The 25,519-nt window shown below is 39.9% G+C and overlaps 1 protein-coding gene across 1 annotated transcript in view; it reads right to left on the minus strand.

Annotated features, from left to right (window-relative positions):
* The window catches only part of LOC108111335 (headcase protein), an 80,092-nt gene extending 59,872 nt beyond the window's left edge, over window positions 1-20,220 (minus strand). The window contains 1 exon segment of the mRNA XM_017220756.2: window positions 17,864-20,220. Within this exon segment, the coding sequence (XP_017076245.2) occupies window positions 17,864-19,131 (1,268 nt within the window). The 5' untranslated portion in view covers window positions 19,132-20,220.
* Between the last annotated feature and the right edge of the window lie 5,299 nt (window positions 20,221-25,519).

The following is a 25,519-nucleotide window of genomic DNA, read 5'->3' on the forward strand; positions in this document are numbered from 1 at the left end:
TTTTGCAACAATCACACACTCACAGAGAGCGAAAGACAAAGGCAAAGAGGGGACGGCAAAACGAGGTTCAACAAACGCAAAATTGTGCAAAGCACAAAAACAAAGCGCAAGGCACAAAAAGGTAAACAACATCCACAGCTAGGCAATTGTTTAAGTAACTTGCAACTTGTAACAGAAGCACAAAAAACGAATTCATTTGCCATTGCGGCAGCAGATGATCAGAAAGAAGCAGCAGCAAAAGTGGCGCGGACAGTGGGTTAAAACTCTTGAGTTTAAAATCAAATTTCATTTAAGAAATGAACATATGGAAAGGAACATATGAAATGAATAGCTAATGAACTGGTTAATGAAAAAGGAGTTACTTATAAATGAACAAAGAATGAATGAACTCAGAATGAATGAATAACTTATAAAAGAACTTAAGATTTGAATAGTCAATGAACTAGTTAATAAGTGTATGACTAATAAAAGAACATAAAACTAATAAGTAACTTTCAAAGGAACACAGAACTAATGATTATGGAGTAAGTAAACGTAGTATGAATGAATAACTTATGTTTATTTAATGAATAAATGAATGTAATGAACGAAGAAAGAAGAAATGAATAACTGATAAATGAAAATATATTAAATTAGGTAATAAGAGGCAACTTAAAATAAATTAATACTCAATCAATGAACATACAGGAATCGATGAATCGATGAATCTATGAATCGATGAATCTATGAATGAATGAATCTATGAATGAATCCATGAATCTATAAATGAATCTATAAATGAATCTATAAATGAATGAATTCATGAATATATAAATGAATCTATGAATGAATGAATCCATGAATCTATTAATGAATCTATGAATCTATGAATAAATGAACCTTTGGATGAATGACTCAATGAATCTATGAATGAATGAATCTATGAATGAATGAATCTATGAATGAATAAACTATGAATAAATAAATCAATGAAAGAATGAATAAATAACTCTATGAGTGAATGAATGATTCTTTGAATGAATGAATGTTTGAATGAACGAAATACTGAATGTTTGATTGAATGAATGAATAAATAACCCATAAATGAACAGCTAAAGAATAATAGATAGAACATAGACAGAATAAATGACCAAAGAATGAATAAATTTCTCATAAATGAACAAAGAAAATAAATGATCACCCAAAAAAACCACATAAATGAACACCTAATGAATGAACACTTTTTAAACGATCACCTTGCTAATAACTAAAGTACATAAAAGAGAAAAGAAGCACACCTAGAACAGCTATTAAACTCCATTAGTCATCCCAAATAAGTTAAGCATGGAAGTTGCCAGCGAAGTTAACCAACTTTTCCACCAACTTCGTACCACTATAACTTTGCTACCGATCGCTAATGAAGATGATGTTGCAAAAAAGCGAACATGGGTAATAGAAAAATAACGGTCGTTGGCAGCTGCCAGGTGAATGAAAAAGTGGGCGTGGCGGCAAACAGAAGCAGAAAGAGATGGCAACAGGGCGATTGCATTCGAGTTCGAGTTGAAAACGAAATTGAAAGCGAATTTGCTTTCCATTTCAGCTGAGCTGCAGTTTGGAAATGAATTTCTGTATTTTTTTAGGGTGACACACAGGTGGGCTCCGAACTCCGAAAAAAAAAAAAACTAATTAAAAAACCTAAGACAGAGTTTCGTTTTCCTTTTTGTTCTCACGCTGCGAGGGACAAGCCTGAAAAAATAAACTTAAAAAAAAGCGAAGCTCCCAACACGCGCACGAAATTTTAAGCACATTTTATTTGCTATTATTATTATGGGGATTTTGTTTGGTTTTGTTTGGGCTTTGGGATTTCTGCTTTTCACCCACTTACCGCAGGAAACGTGCCAAGATCGGCGGCCCCCTCGAAAAATAAACAAAATTAATATGCAATTAATCGTCCATCACAAAGGAACATGCTGCCAATACAAACAGAAAGCTTAAAAAAATCTACAAAAAAAAATGAAAACAATTGCTGTACGTGCACATGTCGCTGGGAGAAGAGGAAGAGACGCGATAAGCATCTGAAACAGCTGAAAAGTCACCTACTCACGGCAAGAGCCAAATCGAAGCAGGCCAAAAGAGCCGAAAATCAACAAAAGGGGGGAAGAGCTGAGCAGCCGCACCCTGAAATGTGTCAAAGATCAACTGACAAAAATCGTCAGACGGCCACAAAGGCAATAAACAAGCAACAAATGTTGTGCACAGAGAGAAATAAGTGGTTAATAACTTAGGAAAATAAAGTTTAAGTAATAAAATTAAGAAATTTGGTAAAGAAAAATGATAGAAAAACCTCATTAAAAACACTTTTTGTTAATAATAATATCACCTTGAAGACTTAACTTGTTTTTCTCAGTGTATAAGCACTCAAGAAAACACTAAAACAGAGCAGGAAATCAACAGCCCGCAAAATGCAATTGAAAACGAAACTGCAAAATCAGAGAGAAAACCCAAAAAACCAAAAAACTTGGCGCCGTGAGAATATTAATTTTGAAAAACTTGGACTTTCGGTCAGTTCGCCTCCCCCTTTATCTCATGTGAATAATCCGATTTTTAAGCGTAGGCGTGGCCAAAGGTTAAGCCAAGTGACCAGAAGATGGCGCCAGTCAGGCAAAACAATGCAAAACCATTGATCGCTAGGCCTGCCACAGCACTCGCAATCGCACAACAATTGTCAATATAATTTCTCATTAATAGCTATGGCTAATGAAAGGGCTCCATTCTTCGCCTCCTTCAATGCAAAATCTTGTAAATGAAAGTCAAAGTTTAGGCCTGATAAGAGGCGACAGCACGATGTTTGTCCAAGAGCCAGCTGCAGGGGGAAAATAAAGCCGATAAAGTCAGGCCCCTTTCCTTTGTTCGAAACTCTTCGCTTATCAGGCTCGAGCCTTGAGCCTGAAAACTATATATCTTAGCTATATGCTATATACACACAGCTGTGTTTAAGTTATTAGCACCAAAGAGGCGTAAATAGAAACTTATCCCGAAATTCATAACCATTTATCGACATATAGGCCCTATGTTTGTTCAATGATCCAGAGAGCCTGCTTATCAGACTGGTAAAAGTGCTTTTTGATTGGCTGATTGGCATTAAGGAATGAAATATATATAATTCCGAGCCGAGCTGTACATATACCCATGACAGCTGATCTTTTCAAGTGACCCACTTAGCGCGTGTTCGTGTGTACTTTCCCTTTCACAGCCACCCCCCTCGAACAACAATGCAAGTCTTTTGTGACCACGAAATGGAGTTTGTTTCATAAATATTTGCAGCAACCCGAGAAACTCAAAACTCAAAACTCAAAACTCAAACTGAAACTTGAACAATTTTCGGCCTTTTTCCAGAGCCTCTTGATATATCTTTTTAGTGCTGTATTTTTAGAAAGTGCGTGCGTAATTGAAGTTTTAGTCGCTTGGCAAATAAATTGCCGCTGCCAAGTCAATAAATTAAGCAAAAGCAGGCGGCGTAAACTCACGGCAGCGCTGCCGACGCTGTCGCTGCTGCAGACTGCGAAATTGCAAACACAAATTGCAACTGCACTCGAGGCGAATGAACGCAATGCAACGCTCTGCTGCCGCCGACTTCGCTGCCGGCAATGCACTTTGCCAAGGACAGATCCATTGAAAAGCGGCGAAGCAGCGGCTCTGTTGCAACGACTGCATCGTGCCAGCAGGCACTGAGAGAAAAACTTGGGTTTTTGGTAAAGGAAAAATCATGATTTTGTATTAATCTTAAAGAAATATAAGCAGTAAGTTTATATCTTTTCTGATAAGAAAACCTTTTTTAGTTCAAATTTTTGATTATTTTTTAGTTTTCTTTCAGTGCATCTCTGTGGCAATGCCTCTCTGGTTTATGTGCGTGTAATTTATAAATATAATTAATAGAATTACATGGCGTACGAGCGCAATATTGACACTGATATCATAGGCTCTCGTCCTGTCTCCCTCTCACTCACCGGCTCACTCGGAGCTGCTCTTCCCTCTCATAGTCATAGTCGTAGTCTTAGTTTAATGCCCGCTGAAACAAAGCCCCAAGGTTAAAGCAAAAACAAAAACAATGCAGGCAGAGCTTAAGAACTCAGGGAAATGTTGAAAAGCACAGGGTCAGGGTGGGAAATATAGGGGTATGTGTAAAAAATATAGAAAAACAGATCGAAATACTATATAAATTCGGTCAAAAACACTCTCAATCGTTGATATAAATGGAAAACTAACATATGGAAAAGCCTGTTCTGGCTTAAATATGAGACTTTCGAATGATCTTCTTTAACTTCAAACTAAAAACTTCATTTGATTTCTTTTCTCTAGTTTTTACTGTACTTTAAGTTAGTTTTAGGGACAGAGAACCTTAACCCGTAGACCACAAAACCCAAAAAATTCATTCCTCCGCTTTTCATTCATTCCAAGCACGTTCAAGGCTTCCCTAAACACCCCCACCACTACCCACTGGGCTTATCCAGTTGGATTTTCGTATATTTTCCTAAACTTGCCACTGCTTATTGGCTAACTAGAAATTGACAGCTAAATGGCTGGCTGGCAGTTATCTTACCTAAAAAATTCAATTTTCCGCTTTTCCAGGCTTTTTGTTTTTATCAGCCTTCCCATTAATATGCAAATCCAAGGAAAATTGAAAGTTTTTCTTATTTTCCTTAACTAATTAAAAGTCACAAATTACCGCCTAATGCCATGTGGAATATTTCATAAAATTCGCCGCTGTAACTTGCGTAAAATATGGCAAAGTAGGCAGGGTAAATAAAGGGGCGTGTCGGCGTGTGCAAAGTGCATTTACCTCCCAGCCTGCAACAATAAATAAATAAAGAAAAAAAAAGAATCACAGAAACAACGGCGTGTGATTGACTTCACTCAAATGCGTGGCACGTTTTTTTGTGCAACCGCCGAGCATTTGGTTAGCGAAACAGAGAGAGAGAAAGGTTAGGAGCCACCGAGCTACGCATTCGATTTGCTTTTTTACTCTGACTAACTAGTTTGAAAACGCGTTTTTCTATGGCCAATTTCGGCGTTCGAAGGAAGGGGCTACCCGGGCGTATGAGTAATAAAAGGCAAAAAAGTTAATTGAAAGCGAAAAATAATGAAATTTAAGAACTTCAGCAGGAAAATCGTTGAATCATCACTTTTGGTTAATTTAACAGAAGATAAAAGTTGCATTTTTTTAGGAAATATTTTTTATGAATTTATATTTTTAGCGGTAAAAAATAAAGTAATAAAGAATTTTAATTAAGAAACCCAAAAAAGTATTTAAAAATCAACTAAAATTAAAATGGAAAGCCTTACAAAACCCATAAACTAATTGAATAATAATTTTGTTAATATAAAAAAGTGTTAAAATCAATGTGAAACATTCCTAAAAAACCAAATTTAAACAGCAATAAAATAAAATAGCCGAAAGCCCATTAACAAAATGCTAAATTAAAGACCCGAAAACCAAATTAAAACTGCAACCTCATGTTTGATATTTTGTGATCGCAAAGCAAGTTTGTCATTTTTATTTGTTTGTATTTTTATTTGTTGATATTTTTTGTATTTTTGTTTTTCTGAGCTCTTACGAATTTGGCAACTGCAAGTCAAATTTAATTTGACAGGCCGCGTAATGAACGAGAAAAAAAAAGAGAGAGAAAAACCAAAAGTCGAAAACTGAAAACTGAAAAATGGCAGCTGGCAGCCAAGTGGCCAAAAACAAAGCTTTTTATGGCCACAAAACAGAATTTGAGCTTTGACTCTTTTCTCGTTTTTCGTTTCGTTTTCGTATAGGCAATATTCGATTTGGATTTTCATCGGCCGTTTTTCCAATGGTATTGGTATTGGTATCGGTAATGGGCAAAATGCAAATGCAAATCAGCGAGGATGACAGCCCGAAATTAATGACGACAATAAACAATTATTGAATAATTGAAATTGACTAGGGGAAAATTGATTTGTGGACTGTGCAACGCTGCAACTGCAACTGCAACAACAGCAACACAATGGCCACACAAAACTATAATCATAAAATGAGAGCCAAAGGACAGGTCGGGGCAAGCAAACAAAGCGAGGGAAAATTAAGGAAAAGCCAGACGAAACAAACAAAGCGGAAAAATGTTGACAAAACATGAAAACCAACGAGCAGCAAGGGCAGAAAATGCTGAAAAAAAACAGAAAGAGTTGCGGCTAAATTGAAAAATAAAAGTTACGTATTAGCCAGACGACAGCCAGCCATAAAGTTGAATGAATGAAATGTCTGGCTGCCCTGCCATGGCGAGTTTTCCCGCTTTTCCGAGCCAAGTTGAGTGCCTGCGAAGAGGAAGGACGACAGTTGATCGGGTAATTAGCGTGTCTGACCTTCTGCCACTCCCCCTCTTTATCTGTTTCTATAAATCAGAAGTGGATGGGTGTGGAGGGGCTGGGCTGGGCACCTCTTGGAGCCACTTGATATGGCTCTCTGGCAAAGTGTCTGCCAAGATGGCGCCAGGATAATTCGCCCTGAGTAGAGTGGGAAATGGAAATTGATTGCCGGCATTTAAATATTTTATCGATTGCGCAGCTTAAAGGACCTCCAAGGACCACTACAAGAGCAGACATCAAAGTCAATCAGTTCAAGTTAAGCGCTCCTTTTTAATCGCAGCTCACTCTCTTTCTCTTTAAACTTAATAAAAAATACTTTTAAAAATCATAATTTACCAGGGAAACTTAATATAGGACTTAAAACAGAACCCAAAGCCAAAGTCAATGTTAGGGAATTAAAAACGAGTTAAAAGAAAAACCTCCCGCTGCGAGGGAAGCCTTAGGAAAACTTCAGCTTAAGGCAGCTTTAAGCCAAGTGCAGTCGTTTTACACTCTAAAAAAAAGGGGGTAAGGGTGCAAGCCACACTTAAGGAATCTGCTCAGCTGCTGCTTCTTAGGTTCAATATACAAAATAAACTTGAAAAATGTATTCAATTAAAAAAGTTTTCACTTGCAACACGCTGGCACCTCTCTTGGCCCTCTCAGCCAGCCTTTTAGCCTTCTCCTGCTGTGTGCCTTTTGCAGTTGTAAGAGTTCTTCTTCTTTAGCTTTTTTTTTCACTTTTACAAAGTTGCCAAGGAATGCTCTGCATAACTGTAAATGAGCCGAAAGAAGTGGGAGAGAGGGCGTGGCCACCACATTGCGGTTGCCTTCTGTCTGAGCTTCAATTTTGCACCCTCCCTTCTTCCATCCTGCCCCTTTGTCTGCGCCTGCTTAGCATGTAAATAATGTGCACGAAATTATGAATGCAGCTAATTAGCAAGGAGCAGACGAGTCCTGGCTGCCAGGATTCCCTTTTGTTAGCCAGCTTCTTGTTGCAGGCTTCTGGGATGCACAGCGAAAAATGAACTTTGAACCTGAGTAAAAGGTCCTGAAAGTAGTCTAGAGTTTCCAGCAACTAACTTACCAGACTTAACTTACTTAATGATAGTTTTTTTTAGATATTTTTTACCCGTGTAGCGCGCTTTAAATTCATTATGTCATTGAACCGTTAAACTGCGCTTAAAAGCTAGCCGCTTGCTTTTTGTTTATGGCGCCACGGGGAGCGTTTAACTTAAAGCGTCGACAAATAATTCAGGGAGTTCAGGGAGCTTCCCCTCCCTGGCCATTAATCACCCACCCACCTGGATATAAAGCCAAACTTCTGCGCTTGCCACTTGCCGCGATTTATGGCCTCTGCACTTGAGAGAAGGTGTTTCATTCCAAGGAAAACTTGACTTACCTGCAAGGAAAAGAGAAAATAAATTCGGGATTAGTTGGGAATTGATGGAAAGTGTTTGGGACTTAAAATAGTAGCCATAAGGCTAACTTAATCAAGTTTAAATTCGACTTTATGCCCCTTCTCCTTAACCTTGCCTTTCAGCAATTAACCATAAACAATCTCTCGTATGGCAGGCTGAAACAGATCCCGTTCTGGCCTGGTTAATGGGCCTAGGCCAAGCCTTAACTGGTTCAGTTAATGATAAGAGAAACCCTCACCCTGGCCCAGAAACAAAAAGTATTACAAAAAAGCGCTGCCTGTCAGCCTGGCCAGCAGATGCTACCTTAAGATTAAGGCCCAGAAACTTCAGCTTTTGTTGTTGCCTGAATTTACGTTAAAACATTTTTTGCTTTTTTCCTTGGTTTTTGTTTTTGTTTTTCTTTTTTTTTTTTTGTAAAACAATTTTATCGCGTGCATAAACAAGATGCGGGACAAAAACGAGAAAAAAAATATAAAAAAACGAAACGAAGTCAACTCCAAACTGAATTTCAGGTTTACTACAAAGTCATGCAACACGGTCATGTGCAGCGGCAGCGGGAGCAAGCTCTGTCTCTTTCCCACCCGCATACTGGCAAGACTTTTCAGCCGCTGTCAGTCGAAGGCTGCAAATTATTGCAGGACATTTACCAGAATGGCCAAAGGGTAAACAATTTTTTGCATTTATTTATTTTACAGCAACAGGCGAAGAAGGTTAAACGGCCTCCAGAAAGAAGAAATTGAAGAAGATAAACAGAGGGTTAAGATGGGTACTCTGAAATGAGGGATACCCTTGAGGAAACGTTATGAAACTTGGTATTTATATGTATTTCAGTTTAATAAGGCATTGTGGGAAGTATCTTCCAGATAACTTCAAAACTAGAAGATTTATTTGACTTTAAACAAGTTAAGAACCTTGAAAGAATGTAAGAAAATGGGTCAGTAAGCTGCCTTAGCTTATCAAGAACACCCTTTGGAAGAGTATTTCAACAGCCATTTCAGCACGAACCCCAAGAAAATTACGAGAAAACGAAGACTGCATTATCAGTCAAAGCAATTACAAAGGCATCGACAGCAGCAAGGCATTTATTATAAAGTATTCAGGGCTTTCCATTTTCCAGGTCAGCGAGGAAGCAGAAACAGAAACAGAAACAGAAATCGAAACAGAAACAGGAACGAGGCCGAGACAGCAAGGCGAGAACTGTAAATATTTATTTATAGGCAGCCGGAGTGTCACTTTCTTTCGCTTTTGACCATTTTCAATTTATGTGCTTTTATTGATTTAAATCTCCGGCAAATGCAGTTGTTTTTTATTGCACTCACATTTGTAATACAACGAAAACGAAACGAAAGTAAAGTTGATCGAGGCAACGGCCAGGCCATATCATCGATAAAACCCAAAAACGAACTCCCGAACCTCCCCCCCTCAATAAATGTTGCATTTTTATTATCATTTGCTGGGGGCTGTCATCAGGTGGAGAGGTGGCCAGCACAGAGAGGGGGGCAGCAGCAGAAGAAGGGAAAAGGAGTTGCACTCGAAAGTGAAAGTTAACTTTTTAAGGCAGAAAGCTTGGCTCCACACATGTGAGTCTTTCTTTTTGTCTTCTCTTTTTTCGCTCTCTTTCATTTTGCCAGCCCAATTTTTGTTGATTAGTTTTTTTTTGTTTTTTTTTTTTGTTGCTTTAATTGAATCAGCGACAACATGTTGTCCGTTTAAGGTTGTACACACTGTAGTAGTGGCACAGCTTAGTGGCTGCCCCTCGCCTGTTGCCACATTTAACATTTAATTTTAATTGCCGCTGGCGCCGCCGCCTGCCCAAGTTCAATAAACTTGTCTCAGTTAGGCTAGTGCCGATGTTGGTAATGTTGATGATGATGATGATGATGTTGCCGCCGATCGATGTGGCATGCTGCAATAGATACGTTGCATTTTTCGCATGTGCAACGACGACGAGCCGCCTTTCAGCAGCAGCAATTGCTGCTGCCGCCGCACAATGAAATGAAGCCATTCCCCTTCCGATTTCGATCCGCTTCGATCATCGGATATCAAAAGGCAGCGATCGTTGCCCCAAAGAGTGCGGCCTGCATGTTGCACACACTCTGTTTTTATTGTTAATTACAAATATCGGTGATTGGGTTGCTTGGCAGCAGAAAAAAACACAGAAATAATGGCGTGAGAAAGTTTTTGCCACGTTTTGGGAGTGAGTCCAAGGAGGGGGTTATCTGCCAAGATCTGGAGTTAATTGGGGGAATCAGAAAGAGATCTATATTCTTCCCTTAAACCAACTCTAAGTTTCAGCTTTCCTTTTCCACATTTCTCCCTTCCTTTTTTAGGCCACAGGAAATGGTTTCGGGCTGATTATCCTGCAATTAGCTTAATTCCTTTCCACACTCTTTGCCATTCCATCAGGCGATTAAGAAATTTGGCGAGCTTCTTTTTGCCTCGTTTTTCTCCCCATTTTCCTTTGCCTTTTTTAGTTTAGCGAATTTTTTAGCCCTCCGCTAATGATCTGTCACGCCCCGAGGCGAACGCATAAAAATGCATTTGCCGTCGTCGCCTTCGAAATAATAAAAATGCCAAAAAAGGGGAGCTGCTGCAAAGGAAGAGAACCTACAGAAATGCATTTATTTATTTGCGGCGGTTTGATCGTAAAAATAATTTCCTTTTATTGCCCAAAACGGGGCAAATGATGTTGCCGCGCAGTTGCATGCACCCAAAAATGGGGGATGAGAGAAACAGAGAGACTTTAATGCGTTTTATGTCCTCGTCATGCTGCTGCAGTCGGGACCTTTGTGTCTCCACTTTAGTGGCCCCCATATCTTTAATTCTCTTTATTTTACTTTTCCTTCTTCTTTCCCCTTTCCCCTCTTTTTGGCTTGCAGAAAATCCGCAAATCAACGCCTCAAGCCTCGAATTTTATATTTATTTTCGTACGCCGAGAGCCATTGACATTTGCCGGACCGCCCAGGCACTTATTCAATTAAACAAAACGCAATTGTTGTTAACACGAAACAAACACAGCTCAGTCGCCCTCTCTCTTACCCTTACAGTAGCCCCATCTCTTTCGATCGCCCGTGGCATATTGTCCCTAGCCAAAGTCATGGAGCGTCAAATTGTTATGGCCAAAAGATGGAAAAGATACAAATGGCAACGGTTATCGCACAACAAGCGCAATCAGTCGTGTCGCAGGAGCTGGATAGAGATAGCCATAGTGCAGAGGAGAGAGACAGAATGGGGACAGACGCCGGCAAACAAACAAGCAACAAACGGGCAAACTAAAGGGGCGGGGTAAGCACTTGCCTGAGTGCAACTAAATAGATATTATATAAGCATAAAGAATATGTTTGCCGCCAGTAACGCACCCACAAAAAATACAAACGAAAAATACCAGCTTTAGCTACTAGAAAAAATAGTGAAATAAAATACTAAAGGCTTAGAGATACCCTTTAGATCCTCAACATCCACAGAATTCTACTTCAACCTTCTTTAATCGTTAAGAAACTTTGTAAACTTCTATATCACATCTTCATACCACATCAACACTAAAGATAATCTCTGCACCGAACCCATTTTACAAGTTATAAGTTATCTTTGAAAAAAGAAAACCCAGCATACCCCATTTCTAACCCCGATTACAGGGTACACCAAATGGTAGAAAGAGAACTAAACAAGCTAATAATCATAAAACCAAATGACTTTGAACGGCGTCGGAACGTTCTCGCCGCTCGTTGTCCTTTGACAGGATGCATGGAGCACGGATGGAAGATGAAAAGGAAACTGCAGAGGAGGAAGACGAGCCCGCAAACCGAGACGGGAAAAGCGTGAAAAAATAAGACGGCGAACACAAGGGGCAGGAGAATCATCAACATTATCGTCAGAGTGACGATTAAAATTTAAGCTTCATTTGTTGCTCTTGTCTGACTCCTTTTCGGTGGGTGTGGAAAATGGGGGAAAAACGAGGAAAAACATAAGAGAGTGATTGAGGATTTTTCATGGCTAAGCCAAGGAGACTGTGATTGAGTAGGTGTCAAAAGTTGAATGGGCAAATGGGAAATGGGAAATGGGAAAAACGGAAAATGGCAAGGGTTAAAATGTTGCAGAAACTGCCAGACTGTCAATTTTCAATTTCCCCAACCACCCGTGTTTCTTCTACCATTTTATCTAGCTTAACCCACACCAAATGAAAATTGCAACTAATAAACAAATAAACATGGAAAACCGAGTGGCAGAGGGAAAACAAAAAGAAAAACGGGAGGAAAAAGAACTGCAAGCGACACAAATTGCAAATGCAACACAAAATCCCCATTCGGTTCAGGGGGCACACGCCCACAAAAGGCTGAATGCATTCGCAATCAGATTGAATGGCATAAATAAAAGGGGGCAAGTGGAGAGTTTTGGTTTTGGGTGGATGGAGAAAGAGGGAGAAAGGGGGCGAGAAAGTAGGGAGTTCATTCAGGGACAGGGTCAGGGGCAGCAGCCAGACGCCGAATGTGGAATCGTTTTAATGGATATCAAATAGGAAACAAAACAAACATTCCCACACAAATATACACATGCAATGCAGCAGTCCAAATGCATAACCAGCACTGAGAAAAAAGTTTAGGGAGTTTAAGGAATGTTATCTCCAGAGAAAGCTACTATCTAGTCACATAATTCCTGGAAAACTTACTTATTTTAACTTTAAAACAAAAGGATTTAAGCTTTTGTTAATTCAATAAAAGAAATCCCTTTAAAATTACTCAGAAAGCCATCAAATATTTATGGAATCCATTACCCTATTTGCTTTTTTCCAGTCCACTCCGATAGGATCCCAACTGCAGCGGGAGAGTTCCAATCAGAACTCCAGCTGGGCCCGAAAGGGACCAACGGTTGCGGCGAGAATGAGAGGGAAGAAGGAGGAGCACAGGCAGGACAACAGTTTTGTTTCATTTGCACAAACATTTCATGTTTTGTGTTCCTGTTCTGTTTTCTGTTTTCTGTTTTACTTTTCGCTTTTCAACTTGTTCATCCACGCCTCCTTCGCCCACTCCGTCCACAACCCTACCTTTCATCCTTGCTCTTTCATTTCGCCAGGCTCGTTTTTACTGTTTCCACTCTTCTTTTTTGCAATCTTTTTTTGCACGTTGCGTTTTATTTTTGTGTCTGGCAGCTGCTCGACAACAACAACAATATTGATTGCAATTTCAGCCTGCAGTGGAAGAGGAGAGGCGACAAGGAAGAGAAGGAGTTGGGGTTCTCTTTCTCATTTGGCTGAATGGCCCAACACAAAAGCCTAAAAGCACACACACACACACACACACAGATAGACGGCAGGCAGACAGATAAACACACTCACACACAGGCAAAGCTTGGCTTATGAACCAACAGACGACATCATGCTGGCAAAAACGGGGAAGCAGTGCAGCAAGCAGTGGGAAAAGGAAGGCAGTGCACTGGGAAAAAGGGAACTGGGATACTAGAAGAATCCATTTCTTGACAAGATATCGATCTAAAAACTAATTTTGACCATAAAGTTTGTAATATTTAAGCAATAATATGAAAAAACTGCAGGTTTTTTAACATTTAAAATAATTATTTTACATTTTCTCCATTTTAAAATCTCCACCAATCTCTCCCTGTGTAGATTTAAGTTCTGCATAAGAGAGTGAGATGGAGAGAAACGGAAACTGCTGAGCCAACGAAGCCTTTAAAGTTGGCAAAAAGCCTGCGGATGGAGCCACACACACTCATGTGTGTACATATAGATGTGTGGATGGATACGGATGTGGGTGGCAAATACAGGAGGCGGTTCCAGGAGGAAAACACGGGGAAAGGCAAAAGGAAGAGGCGGAGATGGAGTTGCCCTGGCATTGTCTGTTGGCAATGAAAATACGACAATAATGACGTCGAGGGAACTTTCCGCCGGAGAGTCATGCGCCGTTCGATAGGTGCCCCCATGGAATGTGTGGGTGTGCGGACGACTGCTGCAATGCACCAGATACAGTGGTAAAAAGTGCAAATTTCTAGGAGCTTGGAAGTTTAAATACATTTTAATATTTATTTGTTCAATTTTGGATAGAAATTCAAGATTTGGGGTAAAGCTTTCCCTTCTCTAAGGCCATACTATAGCTTCAGAGTCTAAAGTCAACATTTCTGGGGACCACTGTACAGGTTACCCCGATGTGCATATGCTTATTCAAGTTTCAGTGTGCGTGTCGTTTTGGCAAAGATTTCATTAATAGCCTTTGCGGTTGTGAGGGCGGAGAAGGGAGTGGAAAGCGAGTAAGCAATGCATACTTGATTTGATATTCAACAAAAGGTGAGTAGTTTCCTCCTCTTCCTCCTTCACCCCCTTCCCATTTCTCCTATACATTTATCTTTCTGCCCACACATCGTTATGCGCTTTAATTTGCAAATGGTTTTGCAGATTTGGTTGCGGTTACACATTTTGTGTGGGGGAGTCTGCCACAGTGGTCACCCGTTGCGATGGAACTACTGAGCGTGTCCGCAACAAAGCTTCTATGGAACAAAAAGTGTCTGATGTGGCGCTGTTTTTAATGTTTCCTCAATTTGACTGCCCCCAAAAAAAGGTCGTTAATTGCTAAGTTCTCTCCCCTTCCCTTTAGAAGACCTTTTATGGCACCAATATGTAAACACATTAACTACACATTAAGAAAATGTAACTATTAGTTATGACTTAAGAATAATAAGTACATAACTATATATATAATCCCCCAAAACCCATTATTTCTCTCCGTGCATGGCGTAACCCTACGTACCCATCGAGATCCAAGTCGGACCATTTCATTTCATGCTCGGCTGCCTCGTCTTTTGTTTGTTTATCAACGCCCAGCGAAAAGTGAAACCTAACCTAACAGAGAGCATATAGAATATATGGTTAAATATCAGACAGAACCTAAGCTAAGCCCACATCGACGGAAAAACAAACAACACAATCGTCATCGATATGGATGTGTAATGGGGGTTCCGCGTTAATAAAAATTTTACAGTGCAGAATTTATGCTTTAAGTCTAGACGACAGTTTTTGGAACGTGCTCAATTAGCACAAAGCTGCAGGGGGGTTACGAGTGCTGAGGGGAGGCGATTGGGAAGAAATACTTGCGAGAAAAACAAAAACAGAATTTAAATGAAATTTACGCTATGCCTCACACGACTATAATTCACTCATATTTACTGGTATAGAGTATAGAACCCCCCGGGCCCAGTGGAGATAAACTATGCACCGATATGGATATCTCTAGCTCTTTCTCCCTCTCGAATTCTTCCGGTAGCCAGCCATCTCGTTCTCGCGCTCGCGCTCTTTAGTCATAACAACAAAAGTCGTGCGAAAGTTGTTAATTTTCGTTTTAGTTTTGTTTTTCACACCATATCAGCGCACTTTGGCTATGGAGGGGGGTCTGGCATATTGTCTAGTGATTTGAAATCAAAGTATCCGACTAGGGAATACCTATATTTTGTGTTTAGATAGTGCTAGTGATATGAAACTTGGCAGAACTATGTATTATAGCTCAATGAACAAGAACCTTTCGGTAAAATATGGATATTTTGATAACTCTCTTCAAGAAAGCATCGTATCATATCATAGACATGACATTATGTCTCTCAAAGAACTTTAACTTGAATATGCCAACCATAAGAACCCCTTAAGTCTCATAAACTATTATTTAACAATACTAATATACCCCTTGTTTACCCACCTAAAGCTAAAACCGCCGGCTAGTCACACCCTTTAGACCCCCGTTGCGCTTGGTATGCAAATGCAAGACGCCGACTTTGTTGTTACTTTGTTTTTATGGTTTGTGGTGGCAAATTGTTGTAGTTTTTCTATTCTCGGCGTGCCTTTCGCAACTTATTTGCAGTTGTGCCCGCTGTATTTTCGAACGTTCGGGAAAAGTGTTGCGCCATTTTTCTGGAGATGGGAGATGCGAGGAAAATCTAAATAATGAGGGGGAGAATGCTGCGCCTACGGATTGGAAATTGGAAATTATTTGCAGCGACAGCGAGAGAGCGAGAAAGAGAGGCGAACAGGAAGAGCTTTCTGCAAAAAAGTCGGGAAACTGGAAAAGGCACGAAAACAAACCGACTTCCGCCTCATCCACCCACCGAAAATGAATACATAAAATGTGTCTTAACCTTGACATTGGACGCCAAATACAAAAAGTACAGAAAAAAAGAGCAAAACACAAATATGCCGGCAGACAAAACAAGTTAAAAGAGCGTAAGAGAGAGAGAGTGGGAGGGAGGGAGAGAGGTAGAGCCAGGCACATTCATTCATTAAACAGAGACGGCAAATTTAAAGGGAAAGGCAAGAACTTTTATCGGCTTTCTTCTTCTTTTCGTTCTGCTCACCTTTTGAATCAGCAAAAGTTTGTTTATCGTGGCAGCAGCAGCAACAACAACAGCAAAAGGAATAACAATAACAATCAAAAGTACTGGGCAAAAATTAAATAAAATAAAAATGGGCCGCGTGTGGCGCTAAAAATAAACGCCAGTAAATGCAAACAAAACAAGAAATGAAAAACGAGAATAAAAAATAAAAAAACGAAAGGCGATAAACAATTTTATGGACGTTTATTTTTGAATTAAACGCAAATCATCAAAAAAATAAAAGCTGATAAGCAGGAATGGAAGAGAATGCAAGAAATTGCAGGCGAAGAAGGAACAAGAGAGCGAAATAGAACTCAAAAATTATCAAAAACGGGAATAGCAACGTTGACTGCGAGGCTTTGATACCCTTCCTTAATGTGGTAGAGCTTATAGGTTCTTTATATATATGCTGCTTTGAGGTAAAGTTGCTTAATAAATAACAAAACTATCTAAAAACATATTTTTTAGTTTTGTTCATTTTAAACAGTTTTAAATAAATTCTTATTACAATGACCTACAAAACCTAGTCATACCCTTCAGAAGGGTATAAAAACACACGAAAAATAAAGCGAATATCGTGGCCTTGAAAAGTGGGCAAAAACAGAAAACGGAGAGAAAGATAGAGAGCGAAAAACACAGAAGAATGAATGGAATTATGCCATAGAAGGCAAAACAAAGTTCTCAGCTAGAAAGAGAGGACACTCTGGAGAGGGAAAGAGATAGGCAGAGGGTGAGGGGTTGGGATTCTAAAAACCTGAAGATCGCGTTCAAAACAACAAAAAGCGTTCTAATTCTTTTTCTGTTTCTTTTGGTTCTTTCGTTTTGTTTTTTTTTTCTCCCGATCGCATTGAAATAAATAATATTTTTTCTTCTGCTTCTTCCAAACGGAAATATTAAAATTTGGGCAAAAAATAAATAAAAGCAAGGGAACATGTGGAAAACACACCATACGATAAATGTCTGTTGCTATATGGCAGCAAATAAATTTCAATAATTTTCCATGTCTTATGATTTATGATTAATAAGAATGCCGAGCGAAAGAGATGGGTAGAACAGAAGAAAGAGAAGCGAAGCCTTGACCGAAAGCAGGGAACTGAAAGATAAATGAAAAGTGAAACTGAAGAGAATTCAAAGGGAATTCTACGCTTATTTCCATCTCCTTCAGCGACTTCCCTAAGTGGAAAACATTCGCAAATTTCCCAGATAAACAATCGCAATTTCTTTAATATTTCTGCAAATATTGTCTCTGTTTTGCAGCTGTTCGGAATCAAGGTTATATAAGCTAAGCATGGGCATGGAACCGGCAAATGAACGAAAAACGGACAAACAAACGCCTCAATTGTTGATAACACTGTGCAACACGATAAAGGAACCAAGAAAATATGAATCAATCTGATATCGAATCGGAATTTCTTGATAAAAGAGAGAGCAAAGAAGTTGTGGCAGCAAGTTGAAAAGAATTTTACATTTTATGAGCGAAATAACAGCTGCCGAACTTATTCTAACTTGTCGTTCAGTGTAATTGATAAAAGTTTTGTGAATAAATATTGAAATTGCTGATGTGCCCCAGCCACATGTTGGGGAATTTCGCCATACATTTCAACCTTCCTCGTCTTTTGTTTCGTTAAACAAGTTAACTGACTTTAAAGTATTAAAAAAGAACATTAGATTTTCCCACTTTCTAACCAAGTTTATGCTTTAAACTAAATATAAATATTATTCCGACTTACCGCACTCTCTCGGAGTAAAGTTCGACCTCCTTGTTCTTCTGCTGCTGCACGAGTTGCTGCTGCTCGTAGCTGGCCAATGGCTTGAAGTTGCTGATGTTGGCCAAAGCAGGCAAGTTGGCCTGTTGCTGCTGCTGCTGCTGCTGCTGGGGAGCAATCAGGAGGTTCTTGGACAAGCCCAAGCCGTTCTGGAGAAGATTGTTGCCGAAGGCGGGACCCAAAGGTTGCATCAGCAGAGACTGTTGCTGCTGCTGCTTCTGTTGCAGCAACTGTTGCACCGGCGACACGGATATCTCCCCGCTGGATTGCGAGGCCGATGGCGAGGTGGAGCCACTGCCAGCTCCACTGGAGGACAGGCTGCCAGCTCTGGCCCTGAGGTCCAAGCCAAGAACATTGTTCGGATTGAGGATGTTGCTCAAAGTGGCCACCACACTGGGTTGCAGCAAGTCGGAGGAGCTAGTGCCACTGTTATTGTTGGTGCCACCATTGTTGTGGGGCAGCCCGGAGCCAATGACACCCACATTGGGATTGGGAGTGAGTCCATTATAGCCACTGTTACCATTGCTGGTGCTCAGGGGAGTCTTAGAGCTGCCGTTGCTGGCGCCGTTGTTGTTGTTGTTGCTGTTGCGGTTCCTCTTCTTCTTGGCCTTCTTCTTGTCGTCGTCCTCGCTGAGATTGCCGTTGAGAGCGGCCCGATTGCCAGATCCATTGAGGTATATAACACCCTGGCTGCTTGGAGCCACCCACTCGAGGTCCTTTCTTAGCTGCCCCCTGCCGCACTTGCAACTGCAGGCCTTGTGGACCAGCTCGTAGCCCTTCTTGGTCCACAGATGCTGTAGGCGCTGCCGCTCCGACCAGGATCGGGCTCTGCCATTGGCCTTCAGAGCCTGGAGGACTCCCGCCTCCCACAGTTCGAAGCACTCGCGGTGCATGTACTGCCCGGCACTGCAGTTCTCATTGTTGCACAGCACTCGGATGCAGTCCGCCAGGGAGAGTTCGGTCAGCGGGATCAGGGCGTCCAGTTTGCGGCAATCTCCGCTGGGCAGGCAGCAGCGGGTTACGCCTCCCGATACCTGCAGGGGACCCATGAGGACGCCTGGAGGATTCGCGTTCTCCGCGTAAAACTGCAGCAGTTGCTGTTGCTGCGTCTGGTGTTGCTGCTGCTGCTGCTGCAACTGTTGCTGGTGGTGTTGCTGCTGCTGCTGTTGGTGCTGCTGCTGCTGGGTGCTGTTGCCGCTGCTGCTGATGTTACTGTTGCGACGCGGAGCCATAAATTTGTGTTTCTTTCCTTTTTTTGTTAGCTCTAAGTAAGCACTCTTTTCAGCGGTTCGGTAAGCGGCTATCTATCTTCGACTAAAATTCTCAATCTCTATTTCGGATCAGCATTTTGCCCGCAATTTATATTGGAAAATATTGCTTGTTCGTTAGAATTTTCTTTTTCGGAAATTTATGCTGTGATTTGTGGTCTATAAATGCCGGCGCTGTGTTTCCAGTTTTTTACTTTCGAAACGATTTCAGAATTTTACGCGATTTTCTGCCTGTTTTTTTTTTTCGGACTTGTAAATTTTTTATAGAAAATTTTGGGTTCGCAGACAAAAGTCTGTTTTTTCGAGGATTTTTGGGTTAATAAGTCAGTTTACCGGTTTTTAAGATTTTATTTTTTTTTTTAACTTTACTTTGTATATAGTAAATGCTTGATTTTGTGTGATTTAGTCGGGGAAATTTTAGTTTTTCGTCTACTTTTTAGATTGTTTTAAGTTGCTGGATTTTCCGAGTGTTTTTTTTTATCAATTTGGTATTTTTTACCTTGTTTTTATTGCTTTTTTGTATTGCTTTTAAAAATCGTACACCTCTCGCTGTGTGTATCAAAAATATTTCGAAAAGTTCCCGTTAATGCAGTCTGTTTTTTAGGTTTTTTCTTAACTTTTTTTGTTGTTGTTGTACCTGAGCTGAGTTTGTTGTTGTTGTAGAACGTTAAGTATCAAAAATTGTTTCTATTGTTTATCTTCGCTCTGTCTCTTCACCGTCCTTCTCGCACGTTCGTTCGATCTCTGTCACACACGCGGCGCCATGTTCGGCAATTTTTCACATTTTGCTTCGCTTTTTGCGTTTGTTTTTGTTGCCTCTCTTCGTTGCCGCCTTTTGTTTTTGCCGGCAAACGGAAAAAGCAGGAAAAAAGGAGGAAAGCGCGAGAACTGGCTGTAGAATTTCCGATTGGCTTTGGTCGCAGGATAAATAATTTGGAGTTTTCTAAGTTTTTTAGTTTTTCAGTATTTCTGGGGTCTTCCGTTTTTTTTCTTTTCCACCTACGAACGGCGCACACAGAGAGAAGCCAAAAAACACAACCAACCAGTTCGAAAGCGAAATTCAAACTGTTTGCGCTGCATGTTTGCTGCCTCGTTCGAACATCGCGCGTCGCCGTCGACGGCGGCAGAGTCGCTCAGGGCTGCGCTGCTTTGTGGCGACTGCGCTGCTTGGCATTGGCAGCGAAGTTGGAGTTTTCCCTCCACTTCGCTTTTCCGCACTTCCTTCTCCTTTTCGCTTTCCGATTCGGGGGTTGGTGGGTGGTGGTTGGCTGGTTTTCACTTTCCACCACCGCCGCCAACCGCTCGCTTTTCATTCGACGGAAAACTCAACAGATTTTGGCGCTAAAATGGGAAAAGGTGTGGGAAATTGGGGGATCGAAAATGGTGGTAAGGAGGTGGGGTGTTAGGGAGGAGGTTTTGGGGTAACCAGAAAATAGATTAAGTTAAATGGGACTTAAATTTGAGAATTTTTCCATTTTTTTTAGATACATTTTAAATTAAAAAAAAACTATTTTTGATATATTAGTTAAATTATTTAATTATAAGAATATTTATGAAAAATAGCAAAATATTTAGTCAAGGATTTATGATTTTAGGTTGACGAGTTTCCTTTTTAAGCCTTTTTTGATAGAAAGAAAAGGAAAAACCAAAAAATCGTCCAAGCTGGAAAACCATTTAAAAACGTAAATGAAAATATTCTTAAATATTTATTACATATCATTTGAGGGCTGATTGTTTTTCCATAATTTTAGATTTCCATTTAATTTCTAAATCTCATTTCTCTTACAAAATAATTCGCAAAAATTCACTTTCGTTGCGGCTCAAAGGTAGTTTGAAGCTTGCTCGAAGCCGGTCGTTTCCCCTCCAACATGTTCGACTGCAATTCGTATGCGAGCGTCGAACAAGTTCGTTCTGCCAATTCATGTATGAACGTGTGCATTGGTGTTTGTGCAAAAAACCGGCAAAGTAAACAACATGAAAGTAGGGTTGTCGAGTCTCGGGTTTTCGCAGCGCACTTTTGCTTTCCTTGGCTAATCTCTTAATTCCAGTGGAAGTGGAATTGGAAATACTTTCTGCCGTCTCTCTTTGGCGGAACTTTACCTCTCTGTCGCACTCTACGATTGCGATTTTTATATGTTTTCGTATGTACATACATATATATAATCCCCTATATGCTGGCACACACACATCCTCACATAAATACAATGCATGCGAATGCCGTAATAAAAGAGGCATTCAAAAAACGAGCAAACAACAGCAGAGACAAAAAGATAGAGAGAGTGCTGATATTCGGAAATTTTAATTTCAAGGTACCCTTTGATTGCGAAATACTTTGAATTTTATTTGTTTATGCTTAAAAATAAATTTAAAAGATTACTTTTTGAATTCAATTAGGTGATCACTAAAATATAAATTGAAGAAAATGTTTAAATTACAAAAGATCTTCCTCTATAATGTTAAAAATTCATTTTCATCTGTATATTTCCTAATTAGCTCACAGTAGGGTATCAATGACAATAGTGAAACCGAAATAAGCTTTTATAGCTAGAGCCTCTTTTTTGTATCCTCGCCAGCTTTTATGTATTGTCCTCTCCCTTTCTTCTTCTCCTTCCCTCTTTTCTGACTCCTTTTTTTATATAAAAATTCCCGCTGCGCGTGTTGCAAATAAAAAAGAAATATAAAAAAGTATGCGAAAACGAATAAGAAGAAGCGGTAGAAACGGCAAAACAAGGGCACGTGTGGAATGAAAAGTGGTCGAAAAGAGGGGGGAAAAGAGGAATTCAGAACCAGATGAGCATTTCTTATAGGACTCTTAGGATCGGGTCCTGCGTTCTATTATTTCAGGGACTGTGGTGCAAAGTCAAGGTCCAATTCCACTCAAACTGCGCAGTTTCCATGTTTTTTCTTTCATTTTCGACCTGCCAGAGGAGGTTGAGGAGGGGCAACAAGGGGTTCTGATATAATAATTAAGTCAGTCAGGTAGGCAGATCGGCAGCCATTGCGTAATAAGATCGTATATGTATTGGTTGTTTGTTGTTCTAGCTAAAAGGATCGAAGGAAGAACACAGCAGAGGAGCAAAGCAACAGGAGGAAGAGAACACAGAGGGAGGACAAAAGAGAGCTGAACTAGTTTGTTGTTGTTGTTGTCATCGCTGCTTTATAATTCTCAAGGATTTCGCTTTTGTGTTCCATTCGGCTCTGACCTAATTTTAATGACCAATGCATAACACAAAAAATAATAATAATAAGAAAAGAAAAGAAAGAGGTGGAAGAGGAAGAGGACGAGGCACATCTTGGCATGTGCAAAGAGCGAATTAAGGAAGCAGAGGCGGGGAGAGAGTCTGGAAGCCTCAGGCTGAAGCTGGGCTCATAATTCTTCGGCGACACGCATCAAGTTTAATTCGCATAATTAATGGCAATGCTGGGCTGCCTTAGGGCTGTAAAAAGAGTTGCCGGGTTGCTAAAAGAAGTGTAGGTTTGGTAGCTGCTAAAACTGTCTGTATATTGAGCGATATTTAAAGAAGAATTGATGTTTTATTGCGCCAAAACATGTTTTATTTTTAATATAAGATGTTGTGTTGCTTTTTTTTACTATTTCCAGAACATTTTTGGATTTCGTAAATCAAACTCTAAAACATTTTAATGGCTCAACTTTGCCTTTTGTTTGATGAACTTCTAACATTAAAGTGTCGACTTTGCGTGCTGTTGGCAACTTTCTGCGTGTTTCTTTGGCTTCCTGTTTGGCTTTTAAGCCAGGGTGTGAAAGCGTGTTCTGCGAAGGAACTTTGCGGTGGCGTAAGAGTATCTACAAGATACTCGTACTCAGGCATAGACAATCCCAATCCCAGTTCGAATCCCCTACCTCCCACCCACGTTTCAGCCAGCCATTTATTCAGGCCTCTCCTTGTGTTTTTCGTTTTCGTTCGCCTTAAAAGTCCTGGGGGTGTTTTCTGGGCAGATGTGTTCGACACCCACCCGTACTCCTCCATCTGCAGAGCCCACCTCCCGCCACTCCGCTCCTCCGACACAGCGGCATTATTTGTAATTACTCATACTCCCGCATTTATCCAATCGGAAGCAACTTTGAAACCCAAAATAGGGTTTGAAATTCAACGGCCATGGCAACCCAACTCAACCTCGTACCATTGAAAATTGGTACATAACGGTAAACATAATACATACCCAAAATATATATATATGTTGATATAAAAAGAGACAAGAGTTGAGAGGAGAGAGTTGTGTTTTTCTGGCAATGGAGGGTGTCGTAATTTCGTTTCGTTGCCAAAAATAACCCAAACTCCATTTTGTCGGGCACTTGTCGAAGGATGATGTTGATGTGATGGCGGATGAAGGGCAGCAGAAGCGTCCAGATCCCTTTTTCGCCCCAATGTGGGTCTGATTCATGCCGCTCGGCTTACATAAGCGAAATGAAGTCAGCATTCGCCCTATAGACATACATATTCCCATTTAACGAACGGATGTCCTCGAATCTCGAATCGAATTGGAATCATTTTGGTAGGCAAAAGGGTTCAGTATGATCAGACTTCTGAAAATGATTCTTTCAGAAAGGGGAAATGAAATGGGAAAACTGTGTTTAAAAGTGTATTATAGTGAGTTCTATGGATATAGTAATTATGTTTCAAATCATTCCTTTAATAAGACTAACTTCCGATTTTGTTATGAGTTAGTACAAACTGAAATTATTCTTTCTAAAAAGGGAAATTAAATGGAAAATAATATACTATTTCTAATATGAGACTAGCATAACCTTAAATAAGGTGTACTTTTCCCATCTCTTTCTCTCTGTATGTATAAAGTTCCATTTTATTTATTTCAGAATTTGCTGTTATTCCTAAAACATAAAATCAAAATCATCCTTTAAAGAAGGGAAATATAATGTATAAGCTATATTTTACATTTTTTACAAAATATAATCTAATAATTATTTTTTAAAGTCTTACATAACCTCAAATATGTTGAAAAGTCTTAATAATACAGAAAGTTTCCGTTATTTTCCAACTTGTTTTAGGGAAGTAGGGGTTGCTGTGTTCCCTCCCACTTCCTTCTGTATCCCGTATCCTCTTTTTGTGCCTGCCTTTCGTCGTGGCGCCAAGTGAAAGTGAGCGAGACGGCACATCAATGCTGAAATTTCATTTGTCCTTTGTGGCAGCAACCACAAGGATAAAGGATAATGGTAGGGGGTGGTGGAAAGAGAAGGGGCGAGGAGAGCAAAGAAGAGGATGACGAGGCGCACGCACTTTTTGGCTCTGCATTTTCGGGGGTATTTTTTTATGCTGGCTGCTACTCACACATACATACATTAGTACATACATACATGCATAGAGAATAATACTTTTGTACATAAGTAATAAACATACAGGGTGCTCTTTAGGGAACCATCCATAGAATTTAGCTGTAAATCCATAGGAAGAGTGAGAGACTCCGCCTACTCATGAGCAAACCTAAAGTGTTCTTCAGGTAGAAAGGTTAAGGTGAGCAGGAAAATGGAAAGCGAGGAAAATGAAGGCAGGAAAACAAATATGCTGGAAATAAAAATGAAGTTTCCCTTTTGGCAAATGGCGAACGCTTTACGCAAATTTTTCTTAATGTTAGGTTAGAATGAAAAATAAAATGAAATACTTTTTTGAATATTCAACAAAAATATATCCTTAAAGACAATATGTACAGATGTATGTATGTACATAAAATGCTAAGAGAATTTTTAATTTTTCCAAATTTATTTAAAACATAAGTTTATAGAAGTTTGTCACTGTCAAAAAACTCTACACAAAATACTTAAGATAGTATTTAACAACTTAGGCTATCATAACGTAATTTTAGTATTTTTTACGGTCGTTCTTAGCATTACCTAAATGATGATACTGATGTATTCTAGTGAGTGAGATATGCATATGTTGTGTACTTCTTTTTTTCATTTATTTTTCCTTCTTTTTCTATTCTTTCATTTCTGAATTCTATTTACTTTCCTATGTCTTTCGTTTTTTACTATTTGAGTTTGTCAAACTTTTTGTTTGTTTGCCAAACTGACCAAAAACTCCCTCGAATTTCGATGTGACCAAGTTTGATAAGCCAAACACAGAAACACATGCAAATATAATGCAATTTTCGCTAACACGCTGACCTTCAACATCAATTTGCGAAGAGAGAGAGAAAGGAAGAGAAGGAGAGCGGGGCAAAAGGCAAAGAAACAGACCCAGGCAGCGCAAAAAAAGAAGAAGTAGGAAGTGGCAAATTGACGGAGAGCTAAAAATATGCAACTCACACACATGCAAGCACACTCCAATATGCCGCCGAACCACTAATACCAATACAAATCGTGCGATTTTATAAC

This window comes from Drosophila eugracilis, unplaced genomic scaffold (genome assembly GCF_018153835.1).
Source record: "Drosophila eugracilis isolate 14026-0451.02 unplaced genomic scaffold, ASM1815383v1 contig_1781, whole genome shotgun sequence".
In the NCBI taxonomy this organism is placed as follows: Eukaryota; Metazoa; Arthropoda; class Insecta; order Diptera; family Drosophilidae; genus Drosophila; species Drosophila eugracilis.